We start from the raw sequence: 18929 nt of genomic DNA on the forward strand, positions 1-18929 counted from the left end.
TTTAGCTGAGGATCCCTGGAATAAATAAAACAATAGACTAAATTTTCTAAATGGAATTTGAACTCACAACCTCCATCCTGTCAGCACTTTCACGCAGGGCAGCTCTTCTAAAACACAGTTCAAGTATTATTTTATCTTAATGTATCAAAATCCAAAAATTGCTTTGTGTACAATCTAAACTGTTTTGATTGTAGCTGTAGCTGGGACACGAAACTCCAGTCCAAAGGCTGGCCAATTGGGAGGCGCCAGGGCCCAAAGGGTTCAGTAGTTTGTATAGGTGAAGGTGTTCCCGTAATCAATGCTAACTATCTTGTTAACGCCAGTTTAAACTTCATAATTTTAAGTGGTATGTTTTATTTTTGAGGGATCTACAAGTTTAGCTAATGAACATTGTAGTAACTACTTGTCTCCAGCAGAGGGCGGAAAACCCAAACTCTCAACAGCCGTATGCTAAGAATTGAGTTCTTGTGTATGAGGCCACCAATCAAATCACATGAAGATGAAAAGTAATTTAAACTTTATACAAACAAATAAACTTTGTAATCTTCTTAATCACAAATTTTTTACAAGCAACTAAATCTCTAATTATGTGACAGACATAACTTATTGTCATTTAAATTGAAGCACAAAATATGTGCGATTCAGGGCGTGAGACAAAGCGGACCAGGAAACAGTTTTTATAACGATAGGAAACCCATCATAGACAATGACATCAATATGAGAGTCACTTGTGTGTTTAGAAAATGGACTGCAGTTCCCAAGTTTGACCAGAGGATGTCATTCTTACTTCATTCTTGCACCATGCACCTTTAGGTAGGAAATAAATGATTCCTAAAGCTGATGGCTAGTCTAGAAATCTCACTTGCTGAAGCAAAATCATTTTGCTCTGCATGTCAGCGACGCTCCAGCAGGTCTACCATTGGCCCAATCAGTTTTGTGTCTTATTAATCATAACTAAGATCAGTTTGGTGGGTGGCCGGGATGTTTCGACCAAGCAGAACAACTAAGATGGTGGCGGCTTGTTTGAAACGGTGACTTGGCATCAACTTTGGACTATTTAGACTTGAACTTTTCTTTGAGTCAAGAGTAGATTGAGGTACTTAAGTCCTTTATTTAGAAAACTGATGTATTTGTGTCTTCTTCAACAGCGTATGGCGGATTGCCCTGTTGACTGTCATCCATAGTGGTGGGATTGTCACTTTGTTCATGGTCCAATAGCGTGCAGAGGACAAGCACTGTCTATGGGTTGTGGCCAGACTATATGTATCCATATATGGGATGGCTTACCAGGCTAGCTGTGTGTGTGTGTGTGTGTGTGTGTGTGTGTGTGTGTGTGTGTGTGTGTGTGTGTGTGAGAGAGAGAGAGAGAGAGAGAGAGAGAGAGAGAGAGAGAATTGGGTAACCGATAAAAATGTGGATTTTAAAAAATTTATTTTCAATTAAAATTACATGAAATACATTCAGCCTTGACAAAAATAAAACTTTATTTTCCTCTACCTAAAAGCTGCAGAAATTTCAGGTTTCATCTGATTCTGAACGGATCAGTGATAAAAAAAAGTGTTGTTAAAGGGGAATGTTTTATGGCAGAGTGACGTAAAAACAAATAATAATAAAAAAAAGATACTTTTTGTCATGAATGCATTTTTTTAGAAATGGAGAAAAAACATTTAGCAGAACTCAGGAATTTTTCTTATGAAACATGTAAAATACCAACAGACAGAAGGGTTTCTTAAATTATTCTTTCCAAGAACAGCTAAGAGCAGATGTATGAGACGGAAATCAGAATCCCAACAGAGGTTAAAGGTCACTCCTGTCGAACCTGTGAAGGATTTAAAGAGAACAGTTAGTCTACACGTCTGAGTCAGACTCACTCTCTCTCTCTCTCTCACACACACACACACACACACACACACACACACACACACACACACACACACACACACACACACACACACACACACACACACACACACACACACACACACACACACACACACACACACACACACACACGGTCAAAGGGTCAAACCTAAAACTAGCAGAACTCATGAAGACCCTCTGACCTTCAGAGTGACATAAACAATTTTCAGAAAGACAGAAAGTCCTCTAACCCAAAGTCCTGCAACGCCACGTCCTCTAGCCTGGTTCTCTGTTCTTCTCTATCTCATTACCTGTCTCTGGATCTACCAAAGCCTCGCTCATTGTGACTTTGTGTCAACTGTAGTAAAGATTGATTTGATGAAATACATGAAGATCCTCACAGGTTTAGACGTGTCCATCTTCTGCAGTCGTGTCAGTTGTTCTCAGTGAAAGCCTGGCAGATGCCTCGAACCAGCGGCTGGATGAATTCTGACAGGTTGACGAACTCTCTTGTAAAGAAGGTGTGCTTGTCCTTTGGCTCAGAGGCCATGTCCAAGAGTTCCTTCATGGGAGCCCAGGCTACACCCACTGAGAAGATGGTGATGCCTTATTGTTGGACAAGAGAGATTGGTTAAACCATTGGTGTAGATTTGCTCTTGATATTGGTAGGGACTTGCTCATCAGAGCGACAGATTATTTACCTGCTGTATCCCGAGCCCTAAAGCCTAGCACTGCAATAACATTATTATGATGGACTCACTTCATTGGCAAACCTAACTTTAAGTGACATACACGTTTCTTTGGAAAATTGTTCCTTATGTCCTCCACCTTCTTCTTTTTTGCCTCCATCCTCATGTAAACCACTTTTGTGAGACACTTATTTTCATTAATACAGTCAGACAGGAAGTGGTGTACAGCGCTTTTATTGTTACGACAGGAAGTGTGTGGGTTGGATGTTGATAAAAGAGGCTCTCTGAGTTCATGGCGGTCGTCTTCTCTTTATGTGCAGCTTTTATACAGTTAGCATCGTCCTCTCAGGACCCTCGGGTACACTCACTCGCTTTAGGCCCCATGTGTCACTCACGTCGCATTGCAAACACAGAAGTCTTGCATACAACTGGAACGTTTTCCTCCAAGGTTTGGCGCTGCTAACAGCCAGCATATTTTGTCTCACGTGAGTCTCCTGTGACAGCCAATCACACTGGCCGTGTGCTTTACGGAGACAGGACTCGAGGAAAGAACGCCATTTAACCCTTTCTGTACCTCTAGGGTAACAAGACATTGAAAGGCTTGTTGTTTTTTAGTGGAGGCGGTCAAATTATTGATGGGGACTGTTTGGTCATTGCTGGATATTGGTGGGGACACGTCTCAGTCCATGCCAAACCTACGCCCTTGGGTTAAACCACCTTTTGGTGCTTGTTGACCTGCTACACCTTCAAAATAAAATCAAAGTGTTCAAACCTGTCCCACAAATGAAAGGAAAAGGTTTGACCAATGGCTGGCTGATCACTAGAGAACATTTAAGTTAAATAAACCCTTCTGTACCTTGTCTCTGAGCGGCCATCGCTGGACCCTGAACATCATCGTACGATTGGCCGTCTGTTATCACAATCAGATAGTTGCGTCCTCGTGCTGCTTGTCTGGAGAAGAAAGAAAACTACCCATTTTAACCAGGCAGCTAAAGGCCTAACTAATCCAAACTACCACCTAATTAGGCTTTGTATTACCAAGTGGAACGGAGTCACACGGTCTTGGCTTTTGATGCCAAGTCAGACCAAAGAAAACAAGCAAAAGTGATGCAAGAATGTACAGAAACACGACTACATCCAAGTAACTCAGATGCATGAACAGAGCATGAATAGAAAGAAGGGGGGTCTATTGATGAGTCCATCAGCAGATGTTTCTTGATGTCTGCCTCCCAACGGACCTCAACCATCTGCCAGAAGGAAGCATCTCAAAACGTTTACAACCAGGGATCAGTTATATTCTTGGCTGCCTGCAGATTAGAGCCTGGCAGGTTTGTAGAATAATCAGCTTATTAAATAATAAAACACAGCTTGTAATATTGTTATTTATCACATGTTTACCTCTAAGTCTGCATAAATAGGTTTTAGTTGTGGTGTGGTGGAGTTACTGTGAACTAGGCTAAAGGTCAGCTACAGATTTTCTCTCACAGGACCTGATGGATTCTGCGTAAAGCCACACCTCTCTATGACTTTTCTAGGGCCCAATCCCAATACTCGCACTTCCACACTTGCGTCCTTCAATTGCACAACCCCGACCAGGGGTGCGAATACATAGGGTGTCCCGATTCTCAAGTGCGGAAGCTGATCACACCCTTTTGCACCCTTGATCTTGATCTCACTTCACCCAAGTCCGCATCGACGCGATGAATCTAAATCAGTTTCAAACAATCGTTTGATTGTTTGTTTGAAAGTTGTTAATAAAGTTATTTATTTTTAAATATTACAGCAAACAGCATCCAGACATGCGTTGCAGTCGATGACGCAATTCTCCCTGTTTCAATTTGGTAAATATTTGCACATTTGTGTACCACGCACTCGAAGCCTTGCTGAGCACTTTCTCCAAGTGCACTTTGCTGAAGACCACAGGGTGCGGGGCGAGTGTTGGGATTGGGCAAAAGACTGAGGAGGCGTTCTACTCTGGGTCACTTCCTGGAGGTCACAACCGGACCGGGCAGGCAGAGATCAAAAGGAAGTGATCCTTGGGAGAGAATGCTAGGCCTGAGTCCAACAAATCAGGTGGCCACCAATAAAGCTTCTCGGTAGAGAAGAATGGGGCTGAATTTGTGCATCAACCCCCAAATACCAAAGAACCGTACTAAATCCTTGTCTTCATTATGAAGCACTTCAGCTACATTAATGACAAACCCTGGTTCCCATCAGAGCTCACACAGCTGAGATCATGTTTATCAGGTTACCTGAACAGGTTTTGGGTGGCGTAGCTGATGGCTGATCCAGTGGCCGTTCCTCCGTTCATGTAGGAGATCCTCCTCAGAGCTCTGACGGCGTCCTCTTTGTTGGAGTGGTCCAGCAGGCCGAACTCCACTCTCTGTTCGTAGGTGAACTGCACTGCACCTGCACCAGTGGCAGCCAGGCAAATCAGTCAGCCAGTCAAGCATCTATGAGTGACTGTGTGCAGGTGATGATGCTGACCAATGTGAGCGCCCACATCAGAGATGTCAAAGCTCTGAGCAATTCCTGCCAGGAAGTCCAAGACAAGCTGGAAGTTTTGCCAGCCAACACTGGACGATCCGTCAATGAGGAAGCCGATGTTCACAGAGTTATAGCAGGTTTTACCTGCAAACACAAACAGTGACTTTATTTTACCCAGACAGGAGCAGTCCAGGAGATTATGATGTGGTTAGAGACAAACTAGGGCAGTGCCATGTGTCCATTCATCCTGTCTCCATCATCATCACTGTCCACGTGAAACAGGGTTTGCCCCGTATCTCTGAGTTTTCATCATTTCCATCTTATATTGTGTTTAATGGATTCATTAAGGTTGAAGATTCTGTTGACTAAGATATTCGCACTAGTGTCTTGAAGCACAACAAGAAGCATTGCAGGCTTTTCCAGACCCCCCCTCTAACGTCTACAGCTGGTGAGGGATGGGAGGTCAGTTCTGGGGCATTGTATGAAGAAATAAGCTGAATGGTGACTGTGACGTTCTGTGGGACACGGACATGTCTGCAGATGTGTTTCAGGTGAGCAGCAGTCTCCTTCTGCTGATGTGTCAGCATCAGCTTAATAATCTCTTCTATGATTGGTTAATTGTTAACAACCAGGTTCACTATTATTTTTCAGCACATCTGCAATGGTCCCTAGTATAAATTCATGAGTTGATCTATGTGGGGGAAAAGCTCAGGGACTCTTGTTTCAGGAAGTGGAAGTTAGCCAGAGGCCCTGTCCCAATACTCACGCTTCCAACCTAGTGACCTTCAATTGTGCATTCCTGTTCAGTGGTGCGAGTGCTTAGGGTGTCCCCATTCTCAATTGTGGACACTAGCCCCGACCCTTTTGCACAGTTGATCTGCGTTTTGCTGAAGCCTGCATTAGTGCAGACTTTAGTGAAGGGTATCACTCACAATCCAGGGCTACATGGGAATTTTGACAAAAGGAATCTAACAGGAAATACTTTAACAACTTCACCAATAATGTTCCACCAACTTGTGCTGACCCTTTTGAAAAGTTTATTCAGATCCTAAAATGTAATTTAGCAGCACAGGTACAAAACTACTCACAGAACTGGCACAGTCTCCCTCTCTTTTAATCTTTTACTTATTTGTTGATTTTTTGTGAACATGGTGGATCAGACACGTTATCCAGGCTATCACTGAAACGCACCACCTGAGACAAGAGAGAACCACTTCTCACCACTCTGGAAGTGTGATGTGCAGCTTCGACAGGAAGACGAGAGACGGACAAAGTCCATTTTTATTGAGCAGTGCCATTGCATCCTTATATTTGGCTTTTTCCTTCTCTACCTCAGCAGTGTAGTTGTCAAAGATTTGGATCTTGTGGCCATCATACTCCAGGCTTCCATGTTTACATGCTTCCCTAATGACCAAATCCTTCACCTGAAAGGAAGCACACGACGACAGGGTGCGGTCTATTTCCTGGACCTGGTTTAGGCGCAAGGCTGTGGTGTGCTCCTAATTTTGGAGTAGTTGTCAACATGCTCTCACTGAGAGGAAAAAAGCTGTGGGATGGTTACCTTTAACAGACATTGCTGCAGATGCAGACATTTTGTCTCCTGCTCCATCAGAGTGTTTAACTTTTAGCCACTTGTTGTCTTCCTGAAGTGAAGTGCATGTAGCCTCAGTTTGCTCAAGGCATTGACTCATACCCTTTGCACTGGACTCAAGGTCAGCGATGCATTGTCCCTGCACTGAAATCATGGCTTTGAAGATGAAAAACTAGAGGGTTTTCTTAAGGAAAATAAAGACTTTGCGGGGGCAAATGAACTGTCCACCTACTCTATGTGCTGCCAACCCAGACGTCCCAATCATTGCAACATCATTCAGATTTAATTATCATTTCAAGCAGCAATTTATCACAAACCGACCGGCATCCCCATTTAAGAAGTCTCGGTTCATAACACAGTACTCACTTTCCCAAACTGGCAGTTGTTTGCATACTTTCGCATATGCCTGTTCATCATGGCTACCTCGCGTTATTAGCATCTGTTTCAAGCATCGTTTGTGCGCTTACTCTAAAATTAACGAGACGCTTCTGCAAGCTGCAATGTGTGAGCACCCAGTAGGGGGAAACGACAGAACGAGCGAAGACCTCTTTCGTTTAGAGGTCTTTATCCGGTCTGTGATACGGCTGCAGTCTTTTTTCTGTCGGGATTTCAAAATTAACCAGTTACACATCTCTTCTATTGATGCTATATTTGCTTTGGTTTTAGACCCAGGACTCTAACGGTCTAAGTTCTTTACTGTGCCCCCTGGTGGAAACTTCAATACTACATGCAGTGCAGCAGCAAGTATGTGAGCAAGACTGTCTGCATAAACACGAGGTTAATAAGCAAGTATATTCTAGCCTGGCCTGCCAGACTCATCCTCTGCTTAATTCTGCACAGAGAAAGAGTGTGGTTACTCACAGGCAGAGAGGCAAATGAGGGGCGGGACTAGGCAGCTTCAAAATAACCAATCAGAAAAAAGACGGAAATGCCGACTGTACTGCACAACTCTGTAGTTTTTTAGCTGTAGTCAAAAATGGCAACTGTCCAAACATCTTTTTTTTTAGAAGAAATTCTTTTAGCGCTTCTACTTGTGGTTTCAAAGACGTGTCCAAGTCATTAAGAACAGACGAAAGAGCCGCAGCGAACTCCGCTTCAGTCGCCATGTTTATGACAAACTCGGCGCTGTGGTGTGTGACATACGCTACTCAGCGCTGATTGGCTCGGTTAGAATTCTCAAGGAGTGGAGTTATTTGAATATGGTATGCTCCATCTCGGTCTCTTCGCTCAGCCGAGCAGGAACTTCTGGTGGTCCCCCGGTCGAAATATCGATCGAGGGGTTATCGTGCATTTTCTGTTTTGGCTCCAACTCTGTGGAATGAATTGCCATTGAGCATTAGGCAGGCACCGTCCCTTCCCGTCTTTAAGTCTCGTCTGAAGACTCATTTTTATTTGATTGCTTTTCAGCGCTAGGGTTCTTTAAATTGCCCTGACATTATGGTTTTAATTCCTCTTCTTTTTGATCAGGATGCTTGATCTTATTTTGTCCACCATTTGTTTTTAATTGAATAGTCTTATTCCGTTTTTTCTCTGTATTTGTAATATTGTTAGCTTGATATTTTATGATTTTATGTTTTTATCTTGCTTTTATGCCCAGGTACTGGGAATGTTTTTATGATGATGCTGTTCAGCACCTTGGGCTTCTGATAAAGTTGTGGAAGGTGCTCTACAAATAAAATTGAATTGAATTGAATAGGAGAGTTCCCACCCAGACCCTTTCTCTGTGCAGATTTAAACAGAGGAGGAGTCTGGCAGGCCAGGCTAAGTATATTCCAGGCCTTACATGCACTTCCAATAGGTGGACCGTAGGCTGCAGTGTGGGTACTGTTACTGGTACTGGGACTGGGACTGGGACGGAGGGGTGAGCAGCAGATGATGGCAGGTTTGGAAGTCTTTTGGACACCTCGCCTTTGATTGGCTAACACCAACACGACTCCACCACTGACTCTGTTTGCTTTGCAATTTTGATGCTTCATCTCTGAAAATAACACAAGCCTGAAGGGGTTCTGTCATGTTGTGGAGTGGATAATGCTAATGGTTAGCTTCTGCTAGCCAAGACGGGCGCTGATGGTTCCTGGATGCTAAACCAACAACAACCTTCCCTGTCACGAGTCAAGATGGGTGAGTCCATGAATGTTAAGTGACAGTGTGTCACAGATCTTAATAGCTTGTCTAATCCAAGTGTACCATCGTCTATTTTCTATCAGAAGCTAATGCAGGAGATGAGTGCAGAAGACTATTTTCATGTTCAGCCTGCATGTTAAACATGGAGTGACAGATCATATTTCAAAAAGAAGTAAAAAAAATCTCTCAGTGAACTTGGTCTTTAAGTAATAATTACATGCTGTCATTTTCATAGCATCCCTTAACGTTCTGGGGACCATGAGGTGTAAAGTAATCCATTATATTTACTTACATCTTAAAAGTAATTATACTTTTTTGAAGTAGAGTTGAAGTTATTTCCATCGTGAGATTCCATGATTTAGTTCATGAGGTCCTTTAAGTTAATATTTACAGCCACTGGTGCATCATCAGTGGTTGAGATGTGGCCTTGCCTGTTTTTCTTCAGATCAGAAAAGCAACATGTTTACTTGTGATGTTTTCCTTGTATTCCTACTTTACTGATTTTGAAAAAACTAACTTAAAGTCATTAACAATGTTCTGAACCAGTTGCTGAGTTTGAGCTGTCCTTAGGTCACACTCTCTAACCTTCGTGTCCGTTTCACATCTGAAACACCAACAGTCAATTGGTCTGATATCAGCATTACAACTATCTCATCATGCTGCTGTTATTTATCTGCATCGGGAAAGGGATCTTGCTTGACCCAACACAAATCTCAGGGCAGTGGGCGGTTGTAAGTGAGGACAACTGAGGGTGATGATGAAACTAAGACTGGAGAGTATAAAACTAAAGAAAAATGTGGAAAAGTGTGTAGAAAAGCTTGTTCTGAAATAAAACACTATAGAAAAAAGAGTCTAGAGTAAAGTCCTATTGCTTTAATAATCAAAATGTCTGCAGGCAATGGCGGTTTTAAACGGGGGCCCACAGGGGCCTGGGCCCCTGTAGAACCGGCCCTGGCCCCTGTTATGGCCCCTGTGCTGAAGAGATCGGATTTTTTTTTCGCGCGCTGCCTCGGAGACGGGAACTAATGCGCTGCAGCGTTTCACACGGAGCCTTTAGAGCGCAGCACACTCTGTGGACAGAACTGTTTACCCGGTGGATTTTTGAATAAAAGGTTAAAAATAGTTTAAATGGGACCCGAAGAAGTTCTTGAGGACGCCAAACGGAAAAGACGCTAAGAGACGAAGGTAAGCAATACAGTTTATTTTCCTGACACCAGTGTTTTGTCGTAGTCGCGCGTTTCTGTCATTTACTTTTAAGTTCCTAACTGAGTCTATCCACAGTTAATACTGATTTGTTTTTCCTGTGTAACATTAACTGTAAAATAAAAATGAAGTTGCTGCATTTTAAGCCTTAGACACGTTGAGATTAGATCACAGTATTCATTTATCTATGACTTTCTCGCAGCACTGATTGGAAGCATCAGCGGGACGTTTAGTCCTTTTTTACCGCTGTTAGTAAAGAACAGCGTAGACAGAGAGAGGATGAAAGTCACGAGGGAACTGAGAAGCAGGATGAAAGAGAGAAGGAGGAGTTGGTTGGAGAGGAACCAGACAGGTCAGAGGCTGTCCACCCTGAGAGTGAGGAGGAGGAAGATGTAGGCTGTGAGGGAGAGAGTGAGGAGCAAAAAGAGGGACATCTTCTGTCATGTGCACCGTGTACACTACCGTCAGGTTTGTGGGTGTTGAACAAGCCCTCTGTGTTTGCAGCTCATATTGTGTGTAAAATGCATTTGAGGCATGCTGACTCTGGACCAACATTTCTGTTGTTTATATTTAATAAATAAATAAAATAAGACTCTGAATTAACTAATTATGACTTTTATCCTCATGCTAACATTTATTTTCTTTCAGATATCAGCAAGTGTAAGGATGACCCACCTACTCAGCCTAGTTTGAGGACATTTCCAGTGACATTAATAGGAGACAGAAGATGCAGCTTTCAGCCAAGCTGGTATGAAAGTAATCCTTGGGTTGAATATTCTGTTACTATGGACTCTACTTATTGTCATGCATGCAGACATTTTAGCCCACCAAGTAGTGCAGGAAGTGTGTTTGACTCACCATGTGGATTTAGGAACTGGAAAGAAGCAACTGAGAGACGAGGGGTTTTCAGTACATGCAAAGTCTGAAAGGCATAAGGACTCAATGATAGCGTGGAGGGACTACCAGAGGGCTGTGAAAGCTAATACAACATTGGCTAATATACTCGACAAGGAACACAGTAAAAAGGTTATAGAAAATCGTGAGTTTATCAAAACAATTGGTGAAGTGATTATGCTTACGTGTGTGTGTGTGTGTGTGTGTGTGTGTGTGTGTGTGTGTGTGTGTCTGTGTGTGTGTTGACTACAAAAAGCAAATTGTATTGTGCACATATTTTATTTGTTTGAATGTTTATTTTTCATATGTACAGTTTATATAATCTTCAAATAAAGTCACAAATTATAATAATAAACTAGAATTATTTTTTACTCAAGTCACATGTTGCGGTGAAGCATTCAGAATTGTTATCTGAGTACCATAAAAACATGCCAGTTTTACTTTCACAAGTAAACCATTACTGCATTCACTGTAATAGTTTACTTGTTCATTGTCTTTAATTGTGATTTTTTTTTCTTGCGCCCCCATGAAAAAATACTGGCCCCACTGTGGCCCCCCTGGAAAATTTGGTCTAGAACCGCCCCTGTCTGCAGGTGGATGCTGATGGATGCGGTACCATGCAGGGGTGACAGAAACAGACTGAAAGAGCGGGCAGCAATGGTCAGAAAATCAGCAGGAGCAGAATTTTGAAACCAGTCCCACACAGTTGTCTATGCCAGTTAATGCAGTGCATGTTTAATGAGCTCTAATGTTACCTCTGATATTTGCACTAACACTAGCTCTAATATTAGGTCCGATGTTGCCTCTACTAGCGACACATCTGTGGTTTAGCTGGAGCATGGAGATTTGAAACCAGACCAACACGGACCTCGGTGGTCCAGACCTGAAACCAGCATGGAGGTTAGGGAAGGAAGTATTTTAAACCTTTAGCAGCAGGATAGTCTTACTGCAGAGCAGATCATCCAGCGAGCAGAGTCTCTGAGCCAGAGGTCTGACATGTTTGTTGTTGCTGAACCAGCTGGGGATCGAGTAACTGAAGAAACCGTTATCTTTACACACCGCCTACAGGGAGAAAAGAAGAAGAGCTGTCATCCCTCCTCAGATCTGCGCTTATTGTCATTTATTAAAATTTAAGCTTGTCCTGTTCAAATTACGCTAGTTACAACTCAATCAGCCTGGAGTCACCACCAGTCTCAGTTATTTTCATTCCGGTAATTCACAGACCCTGTGCTCTTCTCCACAGATGGTTCAGAGGGTCTAAATGGGTCAAATCCAGATGTTTTTCTGCTCCAACATGCTTCATTTGGATCAATGCAATTCCTGTAGAACTTTGAGATAAACAGGTCTTTGTGCCATTTATTCAGGTGTGATGGAGCAGTGAAGCAACTAAAACATGAAAGACAGTGGTCCTCGAGGACTAGAGTAGGACATCCCTGGTCCAGATGTTGCAGATGGAGCACAAAATGCAGATTATTTAAATTTAGTGAGACCTTTGTTGAAAGGTCCATGAGATCATTTCTAATGAAATCAAGCTACTCAGAACTGATCCTCAAAAATAGCTCCATAATTCTGAATGTTACTTTTGAAAGAGCAAGGACGTTTCGATGCAGGTCCTTCTGTAGGAGTCATTCCTGTTGAACTCGACCTTCTGAATTCTAGAAGGTGCAGATGTTGGAGATTTTCTTGTTTTATCGTTAGGTGGTGCGGGGGTTAAATTTAAATTTTTCTGTATCAACCTGCTATATTTAAAGTAAGGCTGGAGAGTGATTAGTAAACATCATGATAATAACTAAGATACAGCGGGGCAAAAAAGTATTTAGTCAGCCACCGATTGTGCAAGTTCTCCCACTTAAAATGATGACAGAGGTCAGTAATTTTCATCATAGGTACACTTCAACTGTGAGAGACAGAATGTGAAAAAAATCCATGAATTCACATGGCAGGATTTTTAAAGAATTTATTTGTAAATCAGGGTGGAAAATAAGTATTTGGTCAATAACAAAAATTCAACTCAATACTTTGTAACATAATCTTTGTTGGCAATAACAGAGGTCAAACAATTACTATAGGTCTTTACCAGGTTTGCACACACAGTAGCTGGTATTTTGGCCCATTCCTCCATGCAGATCTTCTCGAGAGCAGTGATGTTTTGGGGCTGTCGCCGAGCAACACGGACTTTCAACTCCCTCCACAGATTTTCTATGGGGTTGAGGTCTGGAGACTGGCTAGGCCACTCCAGGACTTTCAAATGCTTCTTACGGAGCCACTCCTTTGTTGCCCGGGCGGTGTGTTTGGGATCATTGTCGTGTTGGAAGACCCAGCCACGTTTCATCTTCAAAGCTCTCACTGATGGAAGGAGGTTTTGGCTCAGAATCTCACGATACATGGCCCCATTCATTCTGTCCTTAACACGGATCAGTCGTCCTGTCCCCTTAGCAGAAAAACAGCCCCAAAGCATGATGTTCCCACCCCCATGCTTCACAGTAGGTATGGTGTTCTTGGGATGCAACTCAGTATTCTTCTTCCTCCAAACACGACGAGTTGAGTTTATACCAAAAAGTTCTACTTTGGTTTCATCTGACCACATGACATTCTCCCAATCCTCTGCTGTATCATCCATGTGCTCTCTGGCAAACTTCAGACAGGCCTGGACATGCACTGGCTTCAGCAGCGGAACATGTCTGGCACTGCAGGATTTGATTCCCTGCCGTTGTAGTGTGTTACTGATGGTGACCTTTGTTACTGTGGTCCCAGCTCTCTTCAGGTCATTCACCAGGTCCCCCCATGTGGTTCTGGGATTCTTGCTCACCGTTATCATGATCATTTTGACCCCACGGGATGAGATCTTGCGTGAAGCCCCAGATCGAGGGACATTATCAGTGGTCTTGTATGTCTTCCATTTTCTGATAATTGCTCCCACAGTTGATTTTTTCACACCAAGCTGCTTGCCTATTGTAGATTCACTCTTCCCAGTCTGGTGCATGTCTACAATTCTTTTTCTGGTGTCCTTCGAAAGCTCTTTGGTCTTGGCCATAGTGGAGTTTGGAGTCTGACTGTTTGAGGCTGTGGACAGGTGTCTTTTATACAGATAATGAGTTCAAACAGGTGCCATTAATACAGGTAACGAGTGGAGCACAGAAAAGCTTCTTAAAGAAGACGTTACAGGTCTGTGAGAGCCAGAGACTTTCCTTGTTTGAAGTGACCAAATACTTATTTTCCACCCTGATTTACAAATAAATTCTTTAAAAATCCTGCCATGTGAATTCATGGATTTTTTTTCACATTCTGTCTCTCACAGTTGAAGTGTACCTATGATGAAAATTACTGACCTCTGTCATCATTTTAAGTGGGAGAACTTGCACAATCGGTGGCTGACTAAATATTTTTTTGCCCCACTGTATAAGCAGCATTTGAATAATACAAGTCCTAAGAAAACCAAAAAACTGAGACAACAATGAACCTTCTTCAGGAAGTCTTTGTCCTGGACCATGCTGAGCTCCTCAGCTGCCGGTTTGGAGACAGACACCATAAACACATTGATGCCAGACTCTCTGGCCAACATGGCTGCCCGTTCGACATCATCAGATGGCCAACCGTCAATCAATACCATCATGACTCGTGGGTGACCCCGCCTCACCCCGTTGCCCGGGGTGAAGAACACCTCTGCTGCATGCATGATGGCTTTACCTGAGGAGGTGAGCAGAAAGTTTCTGTTGAACAAATGGCTTTATTTTTATGTCTGTATGTTTAGTTCTCTAGTTTGCTGTCTGGGAACGTTCTCCAGCATGACACTGAGAAGATTGTAACTTCTGCTTACCTGTCAGCATTACTTGTGTGTGTGTGTTACCTGAGTGTTACCAGTGTGTTACCTAATGTTACCTGTGTGTGTTACGTGTGTTTTAGCTGTGTGTGTTTCTTGCGTGTTACCTGTGTTGGTATCTCCTCCAAGATATTTCAGCTCCTTGATGGCGAACAGCAGCTCTTTGGGTTTAGTGAAGTTGGTCAGTAGAAACTCGGTTCTGGGGGAGTCACTGCACTTACAAGTAAAATCTTAATTAAGTTCAGGTTGTTGACACACACCAATCCCCAACAAATATGTTTTGAGTAATTTTAGATAAAGGTGTGGTTTACTCATTTAATTTAATTAAATTAATTTATTTATAAAGCACCTTCCACCGCCTTAGTGGAGGCCCGAGGTGCTGAACAGGACATAAAAACCAGAGTAGTATTAAAAACAACATATATTGAATAAAAATCAGTAAAAAGAAAAACAGACAAATAAAAGCAATTAAAAACTGTGCAATACAAATGATAAAAATATGTCAATGTTGGGGGAAAGCTAGTTGATAAAGTGGGTTTTAAGGCATGATTCAAAAAGTGGGGGCCATTACTGAGAAGGTCCCAACCCCCTTTGATCTCAGTTTAGAGCAGGGAACCTCCAGCAGCTCCTGCTTAGCAGAGCGAAGGGCACGAGCAGGGACACGCCGCTGCAGCAGTTCAGCCAGATATAGGGGAGAGCTGCTCTGCATCTTCAATACACGTGCACTCTCTCCGCTCTCTCCTCAATGCAAAAAGAAAAAGTCTTCTCGTGGGCAGGCGCGAGACAAGACGGGCGAGGCCATGAATGCAAATTCACAGTGTGACCTAGACGTGAGGATTTTCAAATCCTCGCATTTCACCGTGTCTGTTTTCTATCAGAAGCTTACGCTGGAGATACAGCACAAGCCAAAAGTTTGGACACACCTTCTCATTCAATGTGTTTTCTTTATTTTCACGGTATTTCACGTTATTTACATTGGGAGATTCTCACTGAATGCATCAAAACTATGAATGAACACATGTGGAGTTATGTACTTAACCAAAAAAAGTAAAATAACTGAAAACACGTTTTTCGTTCTATTTTCTTCAAAATAGCCGCCCTTTGCTCTGATTACTGCTTTGCACACTCTTGATGAGCTTCAAGAGGTAGTCACCTGGAATGGTTTTCCAACAGTCTTGAAGGAGTTCCCAGCAGTGTCTAGCACCTGTCGGCCCCTTTGTAAACGGTCATGGTCATGAAAACACAGAAAACACATTGAATGAGAAAGTGTGTCCAAGCTTTTTTCCTGTGCTGTATGTGTTGGATCATTTTTATTTCTGCCTGAAATAAAAATTATTCTCTGAGTGACCAATTATAATCAGAAATAATAATTTAAAAATGATACCTTTAAATATTTCCAACAAAAGCATGTTAGTAAGCTTGATTTAGAAGGGCAAGTCAACAGATCCAGACTTGCACAGAACCAGAATCATCAGATCGGACTGAAGAAACAAAATTGTGAATCTAACTTAACATTTTACAATTTTCATGATTTGAGGATTCTAGAAAATAATAACATTATTTATTATATGTAATCACACCCAGAAAATCTGTATAATTGAATGAAAACACAAATTTAAATGGTTTTAGTGGATTTAGTGAATAACAAAAGCATCTGGAGCACCTTTTCCCCGCCTGGTTAACCCCTTTAGTTCTTTCAGCTCTTGTGTTTTTATGTTATAAATGTAATCATTTGTTTTATTACATCTACATTAAAAATGATGCTAAATTATAGGATCAACAGGTAATTTAACAACATAATATGGTAAGAAAACATTGTGAAGAAACATTAAATAATCCTTTTTTCCATCCTGATCAGTTTTCTCCTCGTGTATCCATGGTAACCTCAAACGTCTACAGATTACAATCTGCATTTCACGAATCATAATGGTGCACGTTATTTAACATAGCTGCTCTAGCTGCTCATCACTTCTGGTCTACAACCACTCAGTAAGAGCCATTATGGATTTGGTCAGAAGACAGGTGAAGGTGCCAGAATTCTACCTCAGCCTCTCCGCATCAATTAAAACATTTGGTGATGTGGGATAATGTGGGATAATAATAGTGTGATCAACCTGGTCTGTATCAGACCCAAATGAGGTCCTGTAGGTCCAACTCTCAGCATGGCAGCAAGTTTGGTAACAAAGTTCTTCTGCAAGTTGAATCTCCGCTGGCCGATGTTGCTACTGCTGTCCATAATGATGGCGATGTCCATCTGGCAGTCTGCTCATACATAAACACAAACACACACTCATCCAGTATAGTTCAGCACACATATATTCAATTCACATTTTTATGTGCAGAGGAAATCACATACAGTACTATCTGGTCTTACAATTAGGTGAGTGTGTTATTGTTTTATGAATGAAACTATTTTAGTTAAAACTTCTTCAGCAGGAACAATTAGTCAAGATTAAGGAGCTTTTGGGTTTTTGGGAGTTTGGGTTTCTACTAGTTCTCCATCCAGAACAACCAGATACTGCTTTTCTTTTGAGATCCTGAACAGTTTAACCAGAACTACCGAAACGATGATTAAACATCTGTCTCCACATCCTGCTTGGGCACAATCTGAAGAAGAAATCAAACACTAAAAACCTGAGTCAGGCTGACTGGCTGGTGACATTCCATTTTGAAAGGTTTTGGAAACATTATATTCAGTGGCAGCTTTAACAAGGCAGATTCAGCCGTCGTCCTTTCTCTGGATGCTTTACAAAATCCTCATCAGAGGATTTAGATCTTCTGGATTGGAGTGTCCTCCAGACATCCTGACTGTTTTGTGTCTTCCTGTACCAAGCACTTAAGGACCATCACATGCATGAACAGGAACTTCATTATTAACTACCTCTTTCTAACAATGAAATCCAACAGACGAAGTCAGAGTAAAGCCTCTGGTAACATCATCATCATCATCATCATCATCATGAGAAGAATGGCTGCTTGGTGTGTGGGACATTACATTATAATGTTGTAATCTTGCATACGGCAGTTGTTGTTGGTGGTGGTGTGCGTGCGTGCGTGCGTGTGTGTGTGTGTGTGTGTGTGTGTGTGTGTGTGTGTGTGTGTGTCAGGTACTGGGTTTGTGGGTTCACATTTCCTCTTCACAGGTTGTTGGAGGGCTAGGGAGACTCATAAGGAGACTCCATCCAGCTAATTACCTCGGCTGCAGAGTCACCCTTCTCACCTGCAGCCCATCATGTAATTAGACGGGAGGAATAAAGGAGCCAGTGAACCAGCCACTCAGCGCCAGATTGTTTGCCTTAGTGGTAACGTCCAGCCACCTGAATCTGTTCCTGTTTTATTCTAGTCTGTTCCCTGAAACCTCTGTCTGTCATCGATTCCTAGAACCCGTTCTGGATTACACCTTTGTGTGGAAGTCTCATACCAGCCTCTGCAGCTCCCGGATCTCCTGAACCACGGCTGAATCCTCCCTGGCTCTGTTCTCCTCCGTGCGTCTCCTGTTCACCCTCCAACAACCCGCCTCACTTCTCCGAACCTCCACATCTACCCACAGCCCCGGTACCGGCTCACCTCTCCCACGCTCCGCTACAACCAAATCTCAGTAAGAACTCTCCCCACTATCTACATAAATATCTCCCCGTCCCGATCATCATTTCATGTGTTATTTCTTCCAGTGATCCAATCTCTAGCTCCGGAACCAGCCCATCCCTGCCAGCCTCCGCTCACCTCTAATAAACAATTTTTTACTACATCTCCTGGTCTCTTGAGAGTCATCTTGTATGTGGGTCAAATATCTAAATAAAGAAAAAACCATGACATGTGGTATATTGCAGGAATAGAAACTCATGACTTAAAATGCTTTATTATACTACTAAATGTATCCTCATTTAGATTTATGAGGCACTGTAAGACCTGGCCTGGCCATGGAAGACTGGACCAGCTCTATACCCTCAGGGGGATCCTGGAGGGTGCGTGGGAATTTGCCCAACCAGTCTACATGTGTTTTGTGGATTTGGAGTAGGCGTTTGACCGCGTCCCCCGGGGGGCCCTGTGGGGGGTACTCCGGGAGTATGGGGTACCAGGCCCTATGATACGGGCTGTTGGGTCCCTGTATGACCGGTGTCAGAGCTTGGTCCGCATTGCCGGCAGTAAGTCGGGCTCGTTCCCAGTGAGAGTTGGACTCCGCCAAGGCTGCCCTTTGTCACCGATTCTGTTCATAACTTTAATGGACAGGATTTCTAGGTGCAGCCAAGGTGTGGAGGGC

General features: G+C 42.8%; 1 protein-coding gene across 2 annotated transcripts in view; it reads right to left on the reverse strand.

The window, feature by feature from the left end:
- Window positions 1–1414: 1414 nt before the first annotated feature.
- Window positions 1415–18929, reverse strand: part of coch (coagulation factor C homolog, cochlin (Limulus polyphemus)) — a 37823-nt gene continuing 20308 nt past the window's right edge. For both annotated transcript variants that reach the window (XM_054741837.2, XM_054741836.2), the window contains 9 exons: window positions 16783–16930; window positions 14776–14879; window positions 14309–14535; window positions 11796–11910; window positions 5037–5180; window positions 4802–4958; window positions 3406–3500; window positions 2262–2466; window positions 1415–1819 (listed from right to left, as the gene is read on the reverse strand). In XM_054741837.2, the coding sequence (XP_054597812.1) occupies window positions 2294–2466; window positions 3406–3500; window positions 4802–4958; window positions 5037–5180; window positions 11796–11910; window positions 14309–14535; window positions 14776–14879; window positions 16783–16930 (1163 nt within the window). In that variant the 3' untranslated portion in view covers window positions 1415–1819; window positions 2262–2293. The remainder of the gene's footprint in view (window positions 1820–2261; window positions 2467–3405; window positions 3501–4801; window positions 4959–5036; window positions 5181–11795; window positions 11911–14308; window positions 14536–14775; window positions 14880–16782; window positions 16931–18929) is intronic.

The sequence above is a fragment of the Nothobranchius furzeri genome, chromosome 18 (genome assembly GCF_043380555.1).
Source record: "Nothobranchius furzeri strain GRZ-AD chromosome 18, NfurGRZ-RIMD1, whole genome shotgun sequence".
Lineage (NCBI taxonomy): Eukaryota > Metazoa > Chordata > Actinopteri > Cyprinodontiformes > Nothobranchiidae > Nothobranchius > Nothobranchius furzeri.